This window comes from Meriones unguiculatus, chromosome 21 (assembly GCF_030254825.1).
Source record: "Meriones unguiculatus strain TT.TT164.6M chromosome 21, Bangor_MerUng_6.1, whole genome shotgun sequence".
NCBI classification, from domain to species: Eukaryota; Metazoa; Chordata; class Mammalia; order Rodentia; family Muridae; genus Meriones; species Meriones unguiculatus.
In genome coordinates this window covers 38,558,664-38,582,129 of record NC_083368.1, presented here as the reverse complement: position 1 = coordinate 38,582,129, position 23,466 = coordinate 38,558,664, and the positions used below count along the sequence as shown (strand labels likewise).

Sequence of the window (23,466 nt, the reverse complement as noted above, 5' to 3'; positions counted from 1 at the left end):
TTGTTTGTTTTAACATGGCTTCTAATGATCAAACTCAGAGCCTCATGTTTGCATAGCAAGCACTTTATAGACCGAGTCACCTCTTTAGAACTGATAGTCTTTACAGTACCAGAATCTCCATGAATGCAGCTCTCTAGCATCAACTCTGTTGGTTACTGACAACAAAGACTAGATTGGGAGATCTAATCTAACACCTTGAAACTAAAACCAATGCCTAAACCATTAAGATTCTTCAGACCAGTTTGAAAAAAAAATTATTTTGCGTTTATACACAGTAGTAACCAACCAAAAAATAAGAATATTTATTCTTTCTCAAGTAGACAGTTCACTGGATGAATGAATGTGAGGTGTTGGGCACTATACTTACTGCAATAGTAATATAATAAAAAGCGTGAGCGCTACCTCTTGAGTTAGCTTAGAAATGGGTCTAAACAGAATTCCTACTTTGATGCTAAAATTATTTCTTCCCCTCACACAATAAGTTAGCAACCAGAACATGGTTGATGGCCAGAAGAAATTAGAAAAACCATACAATTATGTTCTTTTATTTTTTTTACCAATCAACTTTAAGAAAAGGTAGAATTATATCACAGTGCCTGCACATTCTCCTAACTAAAAAAAAAAAGCTAGACTGGGAAATTTCAAGTAAGGAGAATTAAAAATAGCCCCTCTGAGAAAAACCATCAAATTTCAATTAAACATAACCCTTAGTTAGGATTTTTTAACATGAGTATTTTACAAAAGGAGAAAAATATGACTTCATTGTATTTTGCTACTTATATTTTTGAACTTCACTTCAGGTCTGATTATTTTTTGAGTAAGAGATCTAATATCCCTTCCAAATGTTTGAAGCATTGGTTAACTGTCATATGCAGGCCATTACTTTAAATGGTGATCGCTTGTTGTTTGGGTAATAACTGAAAGAGGGCCCATTTATAGGCGGAACTACAAATGGCGTTTGTTTTGTGTACTCATAGTAAGTACATTGCTTTTACTACACCACAATCCTAACAAACAAGATCCAGTTCCTGACATGCTACTCTGAAATAGCAGATGAATATGAACACAAATCCTATGACTGAATAGCCTTCAAATCAACTTATGGACTAAAATCATACTTTTATTGACATAAATCATAAACCAAACATGAACCAAAGATTAAACAAAATATTTTGAACCTTGAAAATTAAAGTTCTTGGAAAATCTTTGCAATAGAACCTTTTTTAAAAACTACATATCCTCAAAGTTTTAAAATGATAAAAAATTCCAGGAATATCAGTTTCCAAAACTGAAATATTCCTATTTCAAACTGGCCTCTATGTGTATGTGTGTGTGTGTGAGAGAGACAGATGCTTGAACTCATAATAGAAGTGTCTGTACAATTTAAGTGTTCATGTCAACATTTACTTTATGTAAAACAGAAGACAAAGCAAGCTGCTGATGAAACCATAGAGAATAAATTCGGTTTTCTCTTTTTAAAAATGTCACAAACAGTTAGGCAGAAACCCACATGGAATTTTCACCTTTACATTAGGGTTCCTGAAAGCCCCTTCTTCTCCATCACTTGTCAGTTTTCTAATAATCACTTCCTACACTTTCCACCCTTGAACTTGGTTATCTGACTCATCTCCTCATTTTCCCCTGTATAAAATACCCAAACTATTTGCAGACATACAGAAATACATGTTGGTAAGTTTTTCAGTTACTTCCTATCACTACAACAAGTAACCTTTGTTAACACGTAATTTGTGGAATGAACAACAACATATTAAGGGTATAGACTCAAAATAGCTGAGAAGGGTGTGTGACTTGAGTTTGAAAATCATGGGGTGAATTGAAGGGGATCAAGAGGATACAAATTGGAAAGGAAGAAGTCAAAGTATCACTGTTTGAAGATGATATGATAGTATACCTGAGTGACCCCCAAAATTCTACCAGGGAAATCCTACAGCTGATAAACACCTTCAGCAAAGTGGTTGGATACAAAATCAACTCAAGGAAATCGGTAGCCCTTCTGTATACAAAAGGCAAAAGGGCTGAGAAAGAAATTAGGGAAACAACACCCTTCACAATAGCCACAAAGGACATAAAGTACCATGGTGTGAACCTAACCAAGCAAGTCAAAGACTTGTATGAAAAAAATTTCAAGTCTCTGAAGAAAGAATTAGAAGAAGATATCAGAAGATGGAAAGATCTCTCATGCTCATGGCTTGGCAGGATTAATATAGTAAAAATGGCCATTTTACCAAAAGCAATCTACAGATTCAATGCAATTCCCATCAAATTACCAACACAATTCTTTACAGACCTTGAAAGAAAAATTCTCACCTTCATATGGAACAACAAGAAACCCAGAATTGCTAAAACCATCCTCTATAATAAAAGATCTTCTGGAGATATCTCCATCCCTGATCTCAAGCTGTACTATAGAGCAACAGTACTAAAAACTGCATGGTACTGGCATAAAAATAGACTGGTGGATCAATGGAATCGAATGGAAGACCCTGACATAAATCCACACACTTATGCACATCTAATTTTTTACAAAGATGCTAAAACCATTCAATGGAAAAAGACAGGATCTTCAACAAATGGTGCTGGTCCAACTGGATGTCTACATGCAGAAAAATGCAAATAGATCCATATTTATCACCCTGCACAGAACTAAAGTCCAAGTGGATCAAAGACCTCAACATAAAACCAGACACACTAAACTGCTTAGAAGAAAAAGTGGGAAAGAGCCCGGAACTAATTGGCACAGGAGACAACTTCCTGAACAGAACACCAACAGCACAGTCTCTAAGAGCAACAATTAATAAATGGGATCTCATGAAACTGCAAAGCTTCTGTAAAGCAAAGGACACTGTCGTCAGAACAAAATGACAGCCTACAGATTGGGAAAGGATATTTACCAACCCTATATCTGACAGAGGACTACTATCCAGTATATATAAAGAACTAAAGAAGTTAAACAGCAAAAAATCAATTTTTTTTAATTAAAAAATGGAGTACAGAGCTAAACAGAGAATTCTCAATAGAGGAATCTTGAATGGCAGAGAAACACTTAAAGAAATGGTCAACCTCATTAGCCATCAGGGAAATGCAAATCAAAACGACCCTAAGATTTCACCTTACACCCATCAGAATGGCTAAGATCAAAAACTCAAGAGACAACACATGCTGGAGAGGTTGTGGAGAAAGGGGAACCCTCCTCCACTGCTGGTGGGAATGTAAACTTGTACAACCACTCTGGAAAGCAATCTGGCGCTTTCTTAGCAACTAGGAATAGTACTTCCTCAAGATCCAGCTATAACACTCCTAGGCATATACCCCAAAGAGTCTCAAGTACACAATAAGGACATTTGCTCAACCATGTTTGTAGCAGCCTTATTTATAATATCCAGAAGCTGGAAACAGCCCAGATGCTTCTCAGTGGAAGAATGGATGCACAAATTGTGGTATGTCTACACAATGGAATATTACCCAGGAATAAAAAACAAGGAAATCATGAAATTTGCAGGTAAATGGTTGGACCTGGAAAAGATCATCCTGAGTGAGCTATCCCAGAAGCAGAAAGATGCACACAGTATATACTCACTCACATAGACATATAATATAGGATAAACCTACTAAAATCTGTTCACCTAAAGAAATTAATCAAGAGGGAGGACTCTTGCTAAAATGCTCAATTCCTATCCAGAAAGGCAAAGAGGATGGACATCAGAAGAAGGAGAAAAGAGGGAACAAGTCAGGAGCCTGACACAGAGGACCTCTGAAAGGCTCTGCCCTGCAGACTATCAATGCAGATGCTGAGACTTATGGGCAACCTTTGGGCAGAGTGCAGGGAATCTTAAGAAGTGGGAAACAGTAAGATCTGGAGAGGACAAGAACTCCACAAGGAGAGCAACAGAACCAAAAAATCTGAGCACAGGGTTCTTTCCTGAGACTGATACTCCAACCAAAGACTATGCATGGAGATAACCTAAGACCCCTGCACAGATGTAGCCGATGACAGTTCAGTATCCAAGTGGGTTCCATTGTAATAGGAACAGGGACTTCTCTGACATGAACTGATTGGCCTGCTCTTTAATTACCTCCCCCTGAGGGGGAAGTAGCATTACCAGTCCACAGAAGACAATGCAGCCACTCCTAATGAGACCTAATTGACTAGGATCAGAAGGAAGGAAAAAAAGTCCTCCCCTAACAGTGGACTTGGGGAGGGGCATGCATGCATAGGGTGGAGGAAGGGAGGGATTGGGACGAGAGAAGGGAGGGATCCAAAGTGAATAAAGTGTAATTAATAAAGAATTAAAAAAATTCAGAAATGAAGTTTTCGGAAAAATATTGGGAGCAGTTTGTCTATGCATGAACAGTTGGTCATTTGTCTTATCAGGGATTCACATGCAGTTATAGTACTATCTGTGAACACAGGAAAAACGAAAATGGAGTTTGGAGACCCTATTAACAAAGTTACTAAATGTTTCCACTTTTAGTAAAACAAAGCAAAAACTGGAAAACATAAAAGAAATGTTGAAGAGTTAAATAGTTAGATGATTAAATTGACACCCTGAAAAAAAAAAAAAAAAGAAAGAAAATCATGGGGTTAGACAATTAAATGGCATACTATCTTGTTCTTCTGGATTCTTTCCACCACAGTAGTTCCATCTCAGTTACGGTTCTGAAAAATTAAGCTGGTCGTGTTCTTCTCTGACCTTTAATTTTCTTAGCAATGTCCATACTTGTAAAATCTAGGTTTTCTATCTCTCCACTCTAAGTTTCTCCTCTCAATTATTCACCCACCACACAATTTTTTGCTGTTCTATACACCTGCCCTTTCAAAGATGACTATTATATAAAGCCTATTCTTTCTACAAAGGCTGTAAGATATGTATGAAATCTTCTAGAAAATTGTTATTAGCATCTAGACTATAGAGAAATTAGGAAAGTCACCAATTTCTCTAAGCCTAAACAATACCACACATCCATAAGGATATGACATACAGTAAATAATAAAAGTAAAACCACCTGACCACATTTAATCATCGTAATAATTTTATGAGCAAAAAAAGAGATGCCTAGAGGTTGTCCATGGGCCCATGATTAATAAGTGGCAAGGCAGGGATTTACCTGGTTAGCCCAGAGTCAGACTTCATTGTTTAAGCTTTCTGCTTCACTAAGTTTTCATTAGACATACAAGGAGGTGACTAAACGATCAAGTTCCTTCCTAACATTTTGTTTCTAAGTAAAGGATTACAGCTCAGGCAACCATTGTTGGGTCTGCCCTCTGTTAGGAGAGTTAACAGAAGCCAAGAGGGGAGGACAACAGATATGGGAAAAAACTTACTAAGTAGTTTTGAATTAATGAGTACAACATTTATATAAACCTGTCACATTATCTGCTATTGGTATCATTGTACAAATTACAGAAAGACAAAAATATGGCAGTTTCTAGATTCTTATTACAGGTTTGCAGACACTGGTAATGTGTGTAAACATGCTGTCCTAAAAAAGATAAATGGGCAATGATATTAATGGCAAAATTCTACAATAAGGAAGTCTTAACATATCATATAAATCCCTTTTTTGGAATAATATTTGCAATCTGTAGTTTTACCATTAAGAAGTTCTTCTAACACAACAGGGCGATATTAACATGCAATATAAAGTCCTTTGTAGAAACTGTTTTAATTTATAGTTTTACCATTAAGAAGTTCCCCCAAACTGTCTGACATGAACTCAATGGCTAGCTCTTTGCCCTCCATCCTTCCCCTCCCCTCCCCAAGAGAGGAGTAGCCTTGCTAGGCCAAAGAGGAGGACATTGCAGCTAGTCCTGATGAGAACTGATAAGTTAGGGTCAGATGGAAGGGGAGGAGGACATCCCCTATCAGTGGACTTAGAGAAGGGCATGATAGGAGATGAGGGAGGGAGGGTGGATTGGGAGGGAATGAGGGAGGGGCTACAGCTGGGATACAAAGTAAATAAACTGTAATTAATATAAAAAAATAAAAATTTAATTTAAAAAATTAAAAAACCATAAAATCTTTTGATAAACAGATTCATGTTCAAGAACAGTGGTTTTCAAGGTAAGGTAGCTGAAACACATACTCAACATTTGATTAATAAATGGCTAATATGGTTAAATAAGAAATACAAAATAGAAATAAAAAATGTTCAAATATTTTAACAGCCTGCCTAGTATCAACTCTAGACTCTGTAATGACAAGCTAATACTTTTCATTTGCTCTCTGGGGACCAAGAAGTGCTTATGCTTAAAACCCAAAGTTTAGCAATATTAATATTTATGAGTCAAACTACAGTGTGAGTTAATGGGCTTATATGCCCTAGCTTAGGAAACTCTATCCACATAGCATATTTTCTACAAGAAAATATAGTTTAAACCACAAGTAATCAATTTATGGGCTCTTGGAATATAACTTTTAGTAGTTGGCTTGAACAAAATGATTCCATTTACTTCATAATTAGAACAATCAATGTTTCTACCATATCTTGCAAAATCACAGAACTTTCTAACAACTACCTTAGTAACTTGTGCCAAAGATCCATGACAAGCAGCAGACTGAAGTCTAGGTTTTATGGCTTGCCTAGCACTAGCTTGGCTACCATCAAGGAACACTGGCAGAGCTGCTCAAAGAGCTAATATTTTGATGCTGCCATCTGTACTGTATATTTTTTCCCTTGCAATTTGGACATGATGTAGAAGGACTTGGGCCAACTCTTGGGATCCAGTTTTGATAATGTTAATATAAGAGATGTCAAGATGAGAACTTTTATTCTGAGTCTGAGTTCTTCATTGAGGCTTAGAAATTATTTCTGGATTAGGTTAAAGCTAGCCTGGTAACTCAACACATGTGACCAAGCTGCCTTCAATCTTTAGGTTACTAGAAAAACCCTAAACAAATACGAAAACCCAGCCCAAACAAACAAACTCAAAATGAAAATCTTCACCTGAAATAAGTCTCTCAAACAACTGTCCCTTTCTCAAAAGAGGGATTTTTTTTTTCTGACACTGCAACTGATAAGTCAAAGAAAAACAAGTGCAATCTAACTAAAATTCTTTAGTTGAAAATTATACATGGTTCATGAGGAAGAGATATTATAAATAGAGATAATTTTAGCAAAGCCAGAAAAAGAATAAATATATAACAGATGAATACTAAAAATAACCAGCTCACCAGCACACCTTTCAGAACATTACATTCACTGCAGCTGGTTCTCTCCCTTCCTGCATCATCTCACCTACAGTCCTAAGAATGGCATAAGCTATTTTACCAAAGAAATTTCCTAGATAAACTACAGAGTATGCAGGTATTCCAGGTTAATCCTAGATGGCTAGAAAATTACAGTATTTTCCTATTTCCATAGTTGATGAAAACCAGCAAGAACTACATAGCTTTCATTTTTCCCTCTACTGAAAATAAAAGGACCCATACATAGTTTAGCATGAAAACATAAACTATAAGACAAAAATTAATGTTAAAAATAAAAAACACTTCAAAATTTAGATTTTGACATAGAAGTCACAGGTCAAGACTATTCTATAGTTGGAATGATATATAATGTACAAGTTCCACAACCTGATAAACTACTTTCTTTTTCCTTTTAGTATTCTAAACATTGTTTAAAATACCAAATATTTATAAGAGCATTATACATGCCCTTTACATTCCTATTACTCTCGAAGACTGCAACTTCCTTAAAGAAAAAGTACATTTTGTTTATCTCTATTTCTCTACTTTCTAATACAGAACCTGATGTGCAGCAAATATTCAGCAAGTATTTCTTAAGTAAACCAGAAGAAAAAGATTTAGTTCAAAAGCACAGGCCTTTATACCCAGCCCTGAATACAGGTGTATGTATATAAGCATACATAGATTAAAAACAGCATTTTAATGTTCTCTTCATAATGATGTGTTTTTCTTAAGAACTGGAAATTTTACATACATGTAAGCCATACAAGTTTTCAAAGGAAGAAACATTTTCTATTATAATCACAAAATAATGTCTCTAAGCCAAAAATGGTAGGTATTTTAAGAAACTAATGACATTTCCTTGTAGAAAGTGGGAAGAACACCTTAAATGTTTCCTAGATCTTTCTGCCCCCTCCCTTTCTCTCATACAGAATCTGACCTGTAGCCAAGGCTGGTATGGTCTAGTACATTCTTCAGTTCTTGCTGGCCCCACACTCACAGCAATCCTCCACTCCCACCTCCACAGTACTAGGATTATTGGCATGGGCCCCACACTTGCCTCAGTAGTACTAACTGCATAATTTGAAACAGATTTATGGTTAAAAATAGTTATTTTGTACAATATATATTTTAATTCTATTCTTCCCTCCCCCCTGCCCACCCAACTTCATGTGTCCCTTCTTACCCTCCTCTTCTCTCTCCTAATTGCACTAGTACAATTGCTTTTACTTTGTAGCCCTAACTGGCCCAGAACTTGCTATGTCAACTGCGCTGGCCTCAAACTCATGTAGCTCTGCCTGTCTCTACCTCTGAAGCACTGGGATTAAAGGTGTGTACCAACATGCCCAGCTTACTAGCATAATTTCTTTGTTTTACACTCTAAGAAAAGGTATCTTTAACACACTCTCAATGGAATCTGTCCACAAAGCTTGTGATAAGGAAAAGGATAAAAAAAGAGAAGTATTTAAAAGATATAAAATAAGATGACAAAATCGAAGATAGCTTTCATTTAAACTTTAAGAAATATGATATGTAGAATAAAGCAGACACAACAGCATACAGAGTGTACCACCATCATTTTATTCCTGTGAAATCCCTTTAAAAAGATAAAACTTAAACTGTGGTAGAGGAACACAAAACAGTGCTTACTTCCAGAGGGAAGGATGCTACCTGGGAAGACAGAGCACCTTATGAAATAGCAAACTTGTTTTGTACCTGTACCTTGATCCTCCTTTAACAAATGGCTATATATATAAAATTTCTCCAGGCTGAACACTTAGGATCCATGCATTTTACAAATAACAATATCACAAAATATATTATAGAGAACAGTGGTAATATTTGTAAAAAGAGCACAAAACTGAGTAAGATGTTTTCTAATTTTGTTATTAGTGACTTCTATCTAAAGCTGCAGCTTTGGTGACTAACCCTACCTGGAAGATAAAGTGGAGAGGCTGGGAGGATGACTGAGTTTGGAAAGTGCTTGCTGCATAAACACGAGGACCTGTGTGAAAGCTGAGCATTATGGTGTGCATCTGTAACCTGATGCTAGAGAGCTGGGAGAGGCAGATCCTAGGGGCTCCCTGGCCATCTAATCTAACCAAAATGATGAACTCCTCGTTCCATGAGAAATCTTGCTTCAAATAAAAAGATGGAAAGCCTGGGGAGATGATTTAGTGGGTAGGAGAGCCTGCTATTCAAGCCTGGGAACCAAGTTGAGCACCCACATTTTCTTTCCTCTTTTATTTTTCTCTCATATACCATACTGCAACTGCAGTTTCCCTCCCTCCTCTCTCCTCAGTCTCTCCCTTCTGACCTCCCCTTTCCCCAGATTCAACCCCCTCAACCTTCCATCACAAAAGAGCACGCCTTCTAGGGACAACACTACATAACAAGCCACAATTAAGACCAGACACATTATATTTGCTGTAAGTACAGAATGACTATGCTACAATCCACAGACCCAAAGAAGCTAAGTAATAAGGAGTGCCCGGGGGAGGATGCTTGCATATCTCTCAGAAGGGGAAATAAAATAAACATCTGAAGTAGATGGAGGAAGAAAACTGGGTGTGAGAGGGGGTGGGGAGAGGAACTAGGGTAAGGATCAGGTATAGGGAGAGTGGGGGTGGGGCAAAAGTGGGAGAGAGAGCAGATACTGGTTTAGGGGGCATCTCTGGGATAGGGAAGGCCCTTGGGAGTCTATGGGGGTGACCCTAGCTGATACTCTTAGCAGCAGTGGATATGGAGCCTGAAGCGGCCACTTCCTCTAGCCAGGTAGGAATTCCAGTGGAGGGAGGGGACACCAACCCACCCATACAACCTTCAACCCAAAATTTGTCTTGCCCACAAGAAATGTAGGGACAGAGATGAGTAGAGACTGGGGGAATGGCCAACCCATAACTGAACCAACTTGAGACCCATCCCATGGGAGCGAACGAACCCATGACACTATTAATGATACCCTGCTATACTTGCAGACAAGAGCCTAGCATAACTGGCTTTGGAGAGGCTTCATCCAGCAGCTGACTGAAACAGATGCAGAGACCCACAGCCAAACAATAAGCTGAGTTCAAGGAGTCTTGTGGAAGAGTGGAAGGAAGGATAGAATGAGCAAGAGGGATCAAGAAGACCTACGAGTAAACTAACCTGGGCCCATGGGGGCTCACAGAGACTGACTGCCAACCAAAGAGCATGCATGGGCTGGACCTAGGCCCCCTTCGTATATATAGCAGATATGCAGCTTAGCCATCATGTGGATCCCTAACAATGGGAGGGATCTGACTCTGTCACCTGCCTTTAGATCCCTTTCTGCTTGCTGGGATGCCTGATCTGGCCGGACTAGACAACCGAGTAGAAGAAAAAGGGTTTTCTCAAAGGCAGGCAAAAGAGTCAGAGATAGGCCCCTCTCCCACTGTTAGGAATCCTATAAAAACACCAAGCTACACAACCATAGCACCTATGTAGAAAACCTAAGTCAGACCCATACCGGCTCCCTGATAGGCTCCTCCTCCGCACGACTCCTTGAGCCCCACCTAGTACTTGTTTGTAGGGCTTTGCATCTGCTCCCATCAGGTGTTGAATGAAGGCTTTCTGGTGTTGATTATGCTAGGCTCCTGTCCCAGCACATCCCAGCACCCAGGTCTTAACTGGGCACAAAAGGCAGGCAGATGCTGACAGCTAACAGTCATTCTCATCCAAAAAGCATGCTTTTGGTTCAGTAAGAGACCTTGTCTTAAGGCAATAAAAAGTGGAAAAGTATAGCGGAAGGTACCTCATGTCTTACTTTAGTCTTCACATATATATACGTGTATATGTGCACCTTCACACTACACACGCTCATTTTCCTAAGACACTGTTAGAAAGTATTCCTCCAAAATCACTGAATATAAACAAAACTTTAGCTTTAGACATTAGGAAAATAAACTGTGCCATAACTATCATCAGCTCTGAAGAAAAAGAAGGGAAATACCAGCCTGGAGTTGTGTCGAATCTACCTTATAGCTTTCATTAGCTGTTAGAACCAGGTGCTGTGCCTATCTGACACATTTATGGAAGATGTTTGAAAGTTACAAAGGAGGAAAGTGAGATCAGTGAACAAACAAACCTGTAATAACTCCTTTTTCACAATCTCACCATTCAACAAAGGGGAAAAGTGGTGGAATGGTCTAAGACGCATACTATAATGAGCAATAACAAGCCTTCCATATAAGTGGATGACTTCATTCTCACCTTTATCACGATCATAGAGCAAATCTTCTGTGGAACAAGGACTTCCATCCTGGGATTCCGGGGGACAAAATGGGGACACACAAGGGGAGTGGCTGCTACAGCTACTGCTGCGTTCCTGGACGGAAGGAGTCTGGGTGTCTATGCTGCGAGTGCTACTGCTCCTGTAGTGAGCGGGGAGTGGAGCTCTTCGTCCATCTGGTATATCCAAAGGCTGCAAGAAGAACACGGGGAAACATGTGGGTGACAGTAAGTACACTCAAGTCATCAGAAGGTATGGGGCATATATTCAGATGTTATATTCTATAAATGTTACCTCCATAATTTATTCCTCAGTGGATAAACATAACATTTTGTATCTTAGAGTAATTTCTAGGCATATTGTCTTTATTGAAGTTAAAATTTGTTTCAAACTGTTTTCCTTAAGAATTACAGGGTTCCTTCTATATCCTTCTAGACAGTTCCAATGATAATCTTATACGAGCAGCATAAGTTTAACAATGAAGCCCCAAATCTTATTACCATAAATAGCATGTACACACTGGGGATAAACTGAGCATTCAAAGAAATCAAATTCACTTGCTAGTAGGGTAAAACAAAACCTCATACTGGCGAGTATAAATTTTCAACATATTAATTCTTTACTAAATAGATTCCCAAGAACTGCCATTTCCTTTGAAATTACTTAAGCTTTCTAATAAAATTTCAAAAGTATTCACTGGAGAATTACAATTTCAACAATTCTGTTAACCTGGCATATGACTAAGTATGGTCATTTATAATCTTGCTTAGTTCTAATGTACTGTTCTAGTGTGGTAAAAGTGATAAAGAGGAAAATACAATCGTAACCACATGCTTTGAACTAGGGGACTCATTAAAATTCATCACTACATCATTCTGTTTCCATAAATAAAGAGAGTATAGATTAGAGTGACAGTGGTAATTAAGGCATACTAGAGTACTAGAGCCTACTGGCTGGACCCTTTCTGTGCACAACCAGCCTTTCTAGTCTCTTAGCTCTCATCCCACTTTTCTTACTTGTCATCAGTCAACAACTCTGTATGCTAAACTTTTCATAAAAATTTAAACTATTATTATTATAGAGAAATGATGGCAATGCTAATAAAATAAACTAATATAATTAATTAAAATTCATTTTCACTGGTGTGCCTACTCCACATGCTCTGAGCTTTGTCATTTTAAAGATTTAGACATACTGCCAAAACAATAGAGAAAGAAAAATTAGGAAAGAATAAAATATCAGTATTTTTTATGTTGATTGGAATGGAAACTTTGTTTATGCAATGCTGCTGCAACAGACACCAACTTTACAACTTGAAAATGACTACTATAAAGAGAACACTCAGCTATCTAAATAAGTATCTGGTTCCTTTGTTACTAAAAGAAGTTTCCAGTCAAGAAATGTAGTAAAAGAAAATATTCACTAGGCCAAACTTGGGCAAAAAAATGTTAGCCCAATAAAATTGGCAATGCTAGGAACCAATTAAATAATGCACTTCTTTGGAAACAAATGTTTAAGAATATAAGTTATATTTTACTTATGTCCTACTTCATAAATAAAATCTTTATTTCTATTTTTCAATCTATAACTAGACAGTATATATTTATTTAACCACTTTTTTGAAGGTAGAATTACAAAAGCTAAAAAATTTTACAAATCTACATGTTTATATAAAATAATTATGGGAAACAAAAGGGCTTATAATATTGATATCAATAATAGTTAATGTGACAATTTTCACTTTTAGATGGGGCAGACATTTTAATTTATTTTTCATAAACTCTGATACAAAATTAATTGTAAATATACAATCTCTAACTGAGAGCAGGTTCTCATTTCCATTAACAGCCTTTCCACTGTTGTACCAGTAGGTACATCTTGTTTGGAAGTCATTACTAAAGTACTCAGAGTCCAGTACTTGGTAAAGCCACTGGTGTCTTTTCTCCCCCAGCAGCCTGCATAACACTTTCTAAACAACTACGTAAGCTAGCCAGCAGGGAGAGAAATTCCCAGTCAGTTCAAAATTTCTTTCTATGTTCTGCAACTGAAGTGTGTGCTATCTTTAGCAACAGGGTCTTATATCTAGTTACAATGAACAACCAAGAACAATGGCAACAGCTCTATTGTTTTGAGTGCCCCTGAGGTCTCCCTGACCAATAGCTGACAAGGAACCTGTCTCTGAAACTGAGATTTCACTTAATAACCCATGTTTTCTGTGGATAGCATTGTTCGCTCATTTGGAACTCCTCTGTTAAAACCCCTTTAAAAAGTAGTTAGCTTATCAACTAGTAGGGTTATACTGTAGTTAGCTTATCAACTAGTAGGGTTTCATTATGCATCTTCATATGTCCTTATAATGCCTAAGTTTTCGTTATCCACACCTGGTACTATAAACATGATCAAAACCCATGTCTAGGAAAAACACAGATCCTAGGAAAGAACCTATTGATGTTTTGCCAAACTCTCTTCTAAATATTTATACTTATGTCCTTAAAGGTGTGCCACTTTCAACCTTGGTCAGAAAAGCTCTGAATTGCAGAGGGTAACTGTTCAAAATGCTGAGATTAAGCAAAGGTGATAACAAATGGGTATTTGTTATCAACCTCCTCTCACCAAAGGTTTAGGAAACAATGCAGAAAAGGTGAGAGAGAATGTAAAAACTGAAAAACCGAGTAGTAGTATTGTGAAAGGCTGACCTTCTGAGCATAACATAGTTGCTACACATGTGACCTCACATACTTGTAGTTATCCATATAAGTAACCTCAAAGTCCAAAGTTGAAAATTCCAGTATGGGTGGGAGGGCTACTAATATCCCAGTTCCACAGCTGAGGAGGAAATGGAAGCTGGCAGCCGCTGAGGAGGGGGCATTCAGCTTGTTTTGAGAGGGAGGCCAACAGAAGGTTTCCCATGCTACATGGGATGACCTCATACCATGAACCTCTTGGCAGCACAAACTGGACTTAGTGGGAATAGAGAGACGACATGAAGTCAGAGGGAATCAAAGATACTGAGGGAGGGACATGGAGGGAGGGGACTTGGAGTGTATATGACTGAGATATGCCGCAGACAAGTATAACATTTTTAAATATTTTAAAATGCAACAAAAATACCCAAAATACAAAAATTCTATTAAAAAAATCAATGTTTTTAACTTATAAGTTTGGAGATAATTCTGGAATAATTTTGACATATATCTTTACACATTAAAATATAACTCATTTTCAAGAAGAAATGTTTTGTTTTAATAAAGTTTTACTTTGATATTCTTTGCAAATAGATTAATTTGTGAGTGATTATTTATCTTCCGAATATAAGATCAACTTTACTTCCTTCTATTACTATTTTAAAGGAAATACTTTAACAGTAAATGGCTAAAAGATGTCACAGTTTCCCTTCCAATGATTTCCTTTAAGCATTATTTATATAAAATAACTTGATATATGATTAAAGAGTAAAATAGCAATGTTTTGGGAAGATGTCCATATCAAAACTTAAAATGTGAATGCTTTGGCAAAGCAATTTCACCAACAGAAAACTGTTTGCAGACATATATAATGTCTTATAAAGCACTGCTATGGTAATGATGGAAAGCGTGGGACAGAACATTTTTAAGTTATAGCAATTCATATAGCCACTCATTATATACTAACTAGTATGGATACAGATGAACCTATGAATATTGCTTGTATCTGCTGACCTATAAATACTAATGTCTAAAGACTTATATGTAAGTGTGTTCACTAGTCTTCTGTCAACTCTAGATATAATCTAGAGTTATCCTAAAGGAGAGAAACTCAGTTGAGAAAATGATTCCATAAGATCTGGCCATAAGTCATTTTCTAAAATACTGATTGATATTCCATCCCTAGGCTGGTGGTTCTGGATTCTGTTAAAAAAAAAAAAAAAAGGCTGAGCAAGCCATGGAAAGCAAGCCAGTAAGCAATACCCCTCCCATGGCCTCTGCATCAGCTTCCATCTCTAGGTTCCTGTCCTGTTTGAGGTCTGTTCTGACTTCCTCTGATGATAAAGAGTAATATGGAAGTGTAAGACAAATAAACCCTTTTCTCTCTAACTTTCTTTTTGGTCGTGGTGTTTCACTATAGCAACCAAAACCCTAACTAAGACAGTAAGAGAAAGCCAAAACTATAAAACTCACAGAAAAAAAAAATGGAAGAGTCAGTCACAGGATCATGGATTAAGGAATGTATAAGGAAAATAATAAACTAGACTGCATCAAAAATATTCTTCAATGAAATCATCAAGAAAATGGAACTCAACTTTCATAATGTTTCCTCATGAGACATTTGATAAAAGAATTTATCTCTACAAAAAAAACTTTGCAAAGAACATTTACAGCTCAGTAATAAAAAAGACAAACTAATTTAAAAATGAAACAAGAGATGTAAATAAAATTCCTCTAAAAACATACAAATTTATCAAAATTTATGAAAAGATATTTAGCATCATTAGCTGCTAGGGAGGCAAAGCAACATCATGAATAAAATGCTGCTCTGTTCCCACTAGAGATTGGCTATAATGAAAAAAAAGAAAGATTACTGAAATGTTTAGAAAATATGTAGAGAAATCAAAACTATCCTACATTAATGCTAGGAATATAAAATGGTACAGATGCTTAGGAAACAGCTCGGTAGTTCCTTTACGTCTAAACACAGAGCTACAGTACTGGCAATTCCAGTCCTACGTTCATACACAAAATGAAAAAAATTATATGCATAAAAATGCTTGTACAAATGCTTGTGAAAGCATAGACCAAAGTAGAAACCATAAATTCATTCAATTTTTACCTGGAAAATGTACAGAAATAAATAATACCTGGCAAGAAAAAGAAAGTACTGGTATGTGCTGCAGAAATCAGACATGCTATGTGAAGTGAAAAAAGCCATACCAAAAGTCATACATTATATGATGCTATTCATACTTGAAATGTCTGGAACAGAAATATACATAGAGCCAGAGGGTAGATCAATGGTGGCCTACAGCAAAACTGCAGCATTAAAGAAAAAAAAAATATCCCACATAATCTTACCTTGGACACTTCTTCCTTCCCATTGTTTTCTTTGATAAATACTTTTTCCAGTTCAGGACTTATTCCTTCTACATTGCAGGGCACACGTGAAACAGATGATTTTGGCACAGATATGTTTGAAAGAGGCATAGGGACTGACCTTGATCCAATAGCCTTTGAGCCAGAAGATAAAATGGAAGTCAAATTATTTATTGCCAAAGAAAGAACTGGAGTATGATCCATCTTAAAAACTGAAGAGCTAGAAAGTAGCTCAGTGGCAGACCTTTGGTTAGCACATGTAAGGTTCTTTACATGGCCCCTGCCATAAAAATGGCCCCTGCCATAAAAACATGAAGCCAACAAAAATGTATTAAAACAGAAAACTCAGTTATTTCTGACACTTCAAAACAGTAAAAATTCAAACACATATACAAAAATTTGAGTTCTAAAAAGAAGGTTAAAATAACTTGATTTCAAAACAATCCTTTAAAACCTTTTAAAGTGCAAAAATATAACTATATAATACATACACTTGGTCAGTAAAATGGCAGAATTTTCAGCACTTTTTAAAAGTTGTTTTGTTGTTGTGTTATTGGGGAAGAATAGTTGAAATAAGTATAGTTGATATTGTGTTATTTATCATGTGACTCTATTGCAGTGCTGTGGATATACCATGATTATTTACGTGTTAGTATTTTTGTTAACATTTTGTCAATTGTGTAAGACAATCACTGGATTATTAAGCAATATAAAAACAATACTATGTTAAATTCAACACTCACTTAGCAACTTTAGATTGTTTTCAAAAGTTCTCTGCATGGGTTTTCAAAAATAGCCTCTTCTAACAACTTCTACAGAAGTTACAAACAATGTCAATGGACATTTTACAGCTCAGGGATATTATACAATAAGAAGAAAAGAAAAAACAAGAAAGACTAAGAAATAAAAAGATAATAAAAAATAATCTTATTAATAATGAGCAAGTGAAATTTATACATATGATTTGTAATGTGGCAGCCAGGGTGTTACTATTTCATATAGTTGAACTTGGGACTATTAATGTGCTTTATATCTTATTAATCTTTAGCTCTATCACACTTTCCATTTTCTTATTATCAAAAGTATTTAGTTGTTTTATGACTTTCATAATAAAATATATCTATCATGACTTACTTCTGTGTATAGTTTAAGAAGAGGTTTAGTATAAGCCCCACATATCAGTTCAACTGACCTTATATTTCTTCATGAATTCTCTATTTGATATCTTTAAGCTTTTTTTCTCATAATCTCAATACAAAGCTCATTTTAATGTAATGTTACAGCAATTTTGTTATCTGATAGAAAGGTCTTTTAAAATTTTTTTTCCCAGAATGAGCTTTGAAAACCCCTTATTAATTTCCAAAATGGTTGTATAAGGTTACATTCCCGCTTTCTGATACAGTGAGTTACACTAGTATTTTCTAATGTTGAATTATCCTTATCTTTATGAACTATCAATACACTACTTGGTCATGGTATCAAATTTAACTTAAGATTCATCACTCCATAGCAGCAGTTTTCAGATCTGTTCCATAAGATATGTTAGTACAAATTTCTTGGGAGGGGGAAATAAAAACTATAATTTAAAAATTTCTTCATATGAAAAATAAGATAGAAAATGCCTGAAGCATTTACCATCTATAAAGTAGACAGTATAAGGTATCTTCTACTCATAGAAGGATTAAACAAGATACTACTAAATTGTTCAGTAAGCACATTACCTGTGGTTTCAGAACAGGTAAATATTCTTAGGCAACTGTACTGTTATGTCTGTTACTAACATAATGCTAAAAGCATAGTTTCAAAGCATTTCACAAGAATTTGTCTAAGTAAAATGGTTTGGTGAATGAAGGTAAAGCTTTTCCCTTAGTAATACACTCAGAGGAATTAGTAAAATTTGAACAAGAACCTAACCTACCTGAGTATGACTGATTGTTATGTGGTTGCCATGGAGAGGTGACTGTCGATCTTTCTCTTTACTGTGTCGACTACTTTGCTTGCTGCGTTGTAGCTGTTGCCTCAGTTTGGCAATCTGCTTTGGGGAGAGAACAGAGAAGAAAAAACAAAAGTGAATACCAACGCTGTTTTTTTTTCCCTCAAAAAAATAATAAACCGTAAGGTTTTACCACAATGATTTATTCTTCAGTTGTTACGACTAAGACAACTGAAAAGGAAAAATAAACATATGGCACAAATACTTCATTTCTGCAAGTTTATATTGTGTGGAAGGAAACAGGTAAATAATGTTAGAAGTCTCTTCCTTTAAAGAGGAAACTGTTAGGTTAGATTCTGTTTCCTTATGTGATTTCTCCTTCCTGCACAACCTCTCACCTGTTTTTCGATGTTCCATGAGAAGACTCACCAAAGGCCAAACATGATGGGGCTGTTTACTCTTTTGACCTCCTCACTTTTAGACTGAATCACCCTTTTTATTTTATACATTAACCAGTCTCTAATGAGGACCAGATTAACAAAAGACCATTAACAATTTATGGAAAGTCTTTAACACTAATATTACTTTTGTCAGAGGCAATATTAACCAATCAGTAATTATTCCTTAAACATCTAGAAGCACCTGTCTTATGTTTTCTACTAGATAAAATGTAAGCACAAAATATAAAATGTTATTTTCAAGAGTATAATAAAAATACAATGCACTGTGAAATTACATAAGGAACTGAAATATTAGAAAGCACAGTAAAAAATGCTACTAAAACCTATAAATGTTCAAGGTAAAAATATATGATGAGTTGGGAAAATTAATTTTTACCTGTGGGAAATAATAGGGAAATAGTACGAGCACCTAAAAGAGGGGTAATTTGGGTCCTTACTATCAAGACTTTTTTTTTTGTGACTTATGGATTTCTCATACATATCCTTGCAAAAGATGTACAGGTAAAAAATTATGGTAATTTTTCTGTTCCTCGCTCTAGTTTGAAATGACTTAATTTTCTTCTAGAGAGCATTAATTTTTTTCATGAGAAAAGAAAAAAAATTAGTAGGTAATCATCGTAAATCCAGACAAATTATTCTCAATGACAGAAAGGAAGTAGGATCTCAAATTATATAAATTATTTTACAAGAATATAAATATAAAATCAAATGTTTTCTAAATAATGATGTTTTAGTGGTGTTGGGAAACTGGAAGTGCTTATATAAAATAGTCTGGCATGTCTGCAGTTTAGAGCAATTTGTAGTTATTTGTTTTAAAAATAAATCTTTAAAACTGATTAATCTTAATCTCTTATGACCTCTGATATATTAAAATGGACCAAAAACATTTAGTTCTATGTGGATTTTTTTAAAAACTAAGAAAAGTTTTCTTTTTTTTAAATCCTATACCATAGTTCTTGGAATGCCAGTTAAACAGCTTCCAAAACTGTTATTTTTGTTATAATACAGATACACTCTTGTTTACAATTAGTAGTCATCAGAATAAAAGGAAAGCCTATCTTCCCGAATATATGTACATAACACATTGCAAATTCCATTTCAGACATAAGTAAATGATAGTGAGACCACTCTCCATGAAGTCCTTCTTTGCTTCAAAATGCAGGAGGCTCTTGTATTTATTTAAGGCACCAAGACAAGACTTGCACATCATAGCACTGAAAACACTCCATCCCCGTACTTTCCTTTGACAGGAAAAAAGCCTCCATGGTATGTGACGCCATTTCTTCTCTCTAACCCCAGGACCATGGAGAACAAAAGTGTCCCCTGAAGGAAACGCTAAGAGAGTTATGTTTCTAAGTTACGCATTGGTAGTGCTTAACTTCTACCTAAAACAACCTAAGCCCATATCCCCACTGCATCATATCTCTTCAACAGGTCATCTTATGTGATGAAAAGACCTAATACAACCTTCCATTTTAGATAGAACATGTAGCTATGTAAGGTATGAATGTTTTAAAACTAAAGACTGGTATTTTTTCTTTAAAAATGTATTTTCTATTTTGTGGCCATAGAGAATCCAGAAAGAAGAACTTTCTTCATAGTCTGAAAGGAGTCCTCAGTGTACCTAAGTGTTCAAAAACATTAGGAATAAGCAAGCTTCAGGCAATAATTAGAGAGAATGGTAGCGAGAACCAGAAGATCCTCAAAACAGTGCTGAGCACTTCTGTAACATGGACTAGGAAGGGTCTTAATTCCCAGAATTATTTCAAATCCACAGTAGTGTTGGGAAATGAAAAATCTTAATTCAAAAGGAGTAAGTGGTAGCAGGGGAATGGGGCTCAAGGTCTTGGGACTTCTGCAAGAGAAGGAACAAAAGAGAGCTAGTCCAAACCCAGGAAAATTATACAGGTTTTCATCAGTAAGAGATGTATTGTTGCCAGCAAGTCCCTTGCCCACAGCTATCACTACGCCAAGATGAAAGCAAAACCATCAGAAAAATCTGAGAAATCCAGGATTCTTATGCCTGAAGTTAAAACAACTTGGGAAGTATGTATGTCACTGCTATACTCAAAGTTCTCAATAGCATTTGCTACTGTTATCCAGAAGCTAGAGTCTAACCCAACCATTAACATGGTTCAAAACTGATGTTCCATAGTGCAACTGGGACTTGCACCTCTGGCACCAAGCCTGACAATTTGAATTGTACCCATGGGACCTACAAAGTTGAAGGTAAAAACTAACTCTTATAAACTGTACTCTGACCTTCACTAGCTGGTAGAGGTATGCACATATGCAGACATACATTCACAAACACGTGAATGAGTAACATTAAATTTTAAAGGCAGTAATTACCGTAATAAAGTAAAAAGACAAATTATACCCTAGGAAGACAATATATATTCAGCAAGTATAAAAAAACTGCAAGCAGTCAAAGATTCAATGAAGCACATGGGCAAAGACAATAATCAAACTGTCTCTGACCAATGTGTGAAGAAGAGATGCTCAACATTACCCTTATCAGAAAAATAAAAGTTAACAACAAACAGAATAATAGTAAACACCAAATTCTGGCAAAATTATAAAACAACTAACTCTCCAAGTACTACTGAGATTGGGTTGGGAATGTCTTTTATTTTAGCATGATAGACTTGATTAGAGATTTTCTTCTGCAAGAACTTATATCCTTAACATAAGGTTTGAAGGTAATAAATAGCTTGACAGTAGATTGCTTTATAGAAGGGGAAAATGGTAGTCCAAGGTTAAAGTTATGTTCTAACAAGCCCTAAAGGAAAAGTGTTAAATCAATTAATACTACATCAATAGAGCTGGGAGCAATGGTTCCTAGAAATGAGCTAGCAGAGAAAAATTAGACCTCAGAAATAGAGAGCTACACTATCTTATTTCTGTTAACATCTGTAACAAGTGACACACTAGAACATCCCTTCTTTGTGTAAAGAAATATCCTTATATTATGAATTTATACTTTTTCAAATGTAGGTGACAAAATGTTAAACACTGCTATGTTGAACATGTTCTGATGCATATTCTGATTTGTAGCATATACTTTTTAACCACTGTTCAGAGTACCTTTGTAATCTAGTTTGTTTAATGACTGTGTCAACCACAAATAAATTATAATTAAAACCTAATAACTATTTATGGTGCAGTAAAGCACTATATTAGTTGCTATACCACCTGTTAAGACATTAACTGCTGCATTTGATTTTCAACAAAAGAATATGAGATAGGTACTATTATTACTCCCACTTAGGAGGAATTGACATTGAGTAGAAAGGTTTTTAATGCTTAATAAATTTGTATTAAGTGATGAAACTCAAATTTTAAACTTGCAGAATTCTAGAGTCTGTTCTCTTAATACACTATAGTTAGAATCTAGAATGTCCCCACAAAGGCCTACATGTTACTAGGGCTGATCCTCAGCCTATGGAAGTACTTGAAGGTTGTGGAAGCTTTCTTTTTTTTAAGAGGTAGGTCTCCTGGAAAATAATTAGCTGTGTTTTGGGAGGATAGAGGTTTCCAAATCCTTCCTGTCTTTGTTTACTTCCCATCTTCCATGAGGTAACAATCCTCCTCTATCACATGCTTCAGTATTATGAGTTGCATTACCCAAAGTTGCATGGCCCAAAGAAAAAGATGCCAGACTGAAAATTTTGAAACCATGTGCCAAAATCAGCCTTTCTTCCTTTAAGTTGAATATTGTCCATATTTTGGATAGCAGTGGAAAGTGGTTGTAAAGTTAACACAACCACTATAACATTATTGGCTGAAAAAATCAAGATAAAAAGTGGGAAAAAAAGATAAATTTTATAAAAGTAAACAAAGGAGAATAAAACATTTACCAAGAGCTGAATTAAATCATATACGTTTCTAAATAATTACTAAAGACATTAATTTTCTAAAAATGAAATTGGTCATAAAACTTAGACCATTAGTAGTTTTGATATTAAACAGGGAATATATGACAAGTTTTAATGCTTTTAAAGATAAAGTATCTCCACAGAAACACTCTACAATCTAGCTAAAAACAAACTGATTCCTGTATAACCGTTTGCTTGTCCATATATACAGTCTCACATAAATGACACAGGGATAGACAGCTCACATACAAAAATCTCAAACACAGCTTGCTTTGGGAGAATAATAAATAGAAACTGTTTTAACACAGAAGTGTATTTAACAAAGAAGTGTGTTGTACAGTATTAACAAATGTAGCAGTCTATGCTGATTAGTTTTTATAGCCAGCCGGGCAAAAGCTAGCATCAGATGGATTGAGGGACCCTCAACTGAAGAACTGGCAAAATCAGATATTCTGTGGCTATGGCTGTGAGAAAGTGTCATAACTGATGATTAATGTGGGAAGGCCCAGCCTACTGCCAGCAGCAACATCCTTAGGCAAATGGAGTAGGTTGTATAAAAAGCTAACTTATTGGACTATTTAATTGATTTACCTGGTCTTGGGTCAGCTTTGGTAACTGGAATCGATCAAAAAAAATTGTCCATTTCATTTAGATTTTCAACTTTTGTGGTA

At 35.8% G+C, this 23,466-nt stretch overlaps 1 protein-coding gene across 3 annotated transcripts in view; it reads right to left on the bottom strand.

Moving 5' to 3' along the window:
- The window catches only part of Glcci1 (glucocorticoid induced 1), a 74,212-nt gene that overhangs the window by 7,810 nt on the left and 42,936 nt on the right, over nt 1–23,466 (bottom strand). For 2 of the 3 annotated variants that reach the window (XM_060374130.1, XM_060374132.1), the window contains exons 4-6: nt 18,442–18,558; nt 16,506–16,658; nt 11,439–11,649 (exon numbers count right to left, since the gene is read on the bottom strand). In XM_060374130.1, coding sequence (XP_060230113.1) covers nt 11,439–11,649; nt 16,506–16,658; nt 18,442–18,558 — 481 coding nt within the window. The remainder of the gene's footprint in view (nt 1–11,438; nt 11,650–16,505; nt 16,659–18,441; nt 18,559–23,466) is intronic. The other variant, XM_060374131.1, reaches the window with a different exon arrangement.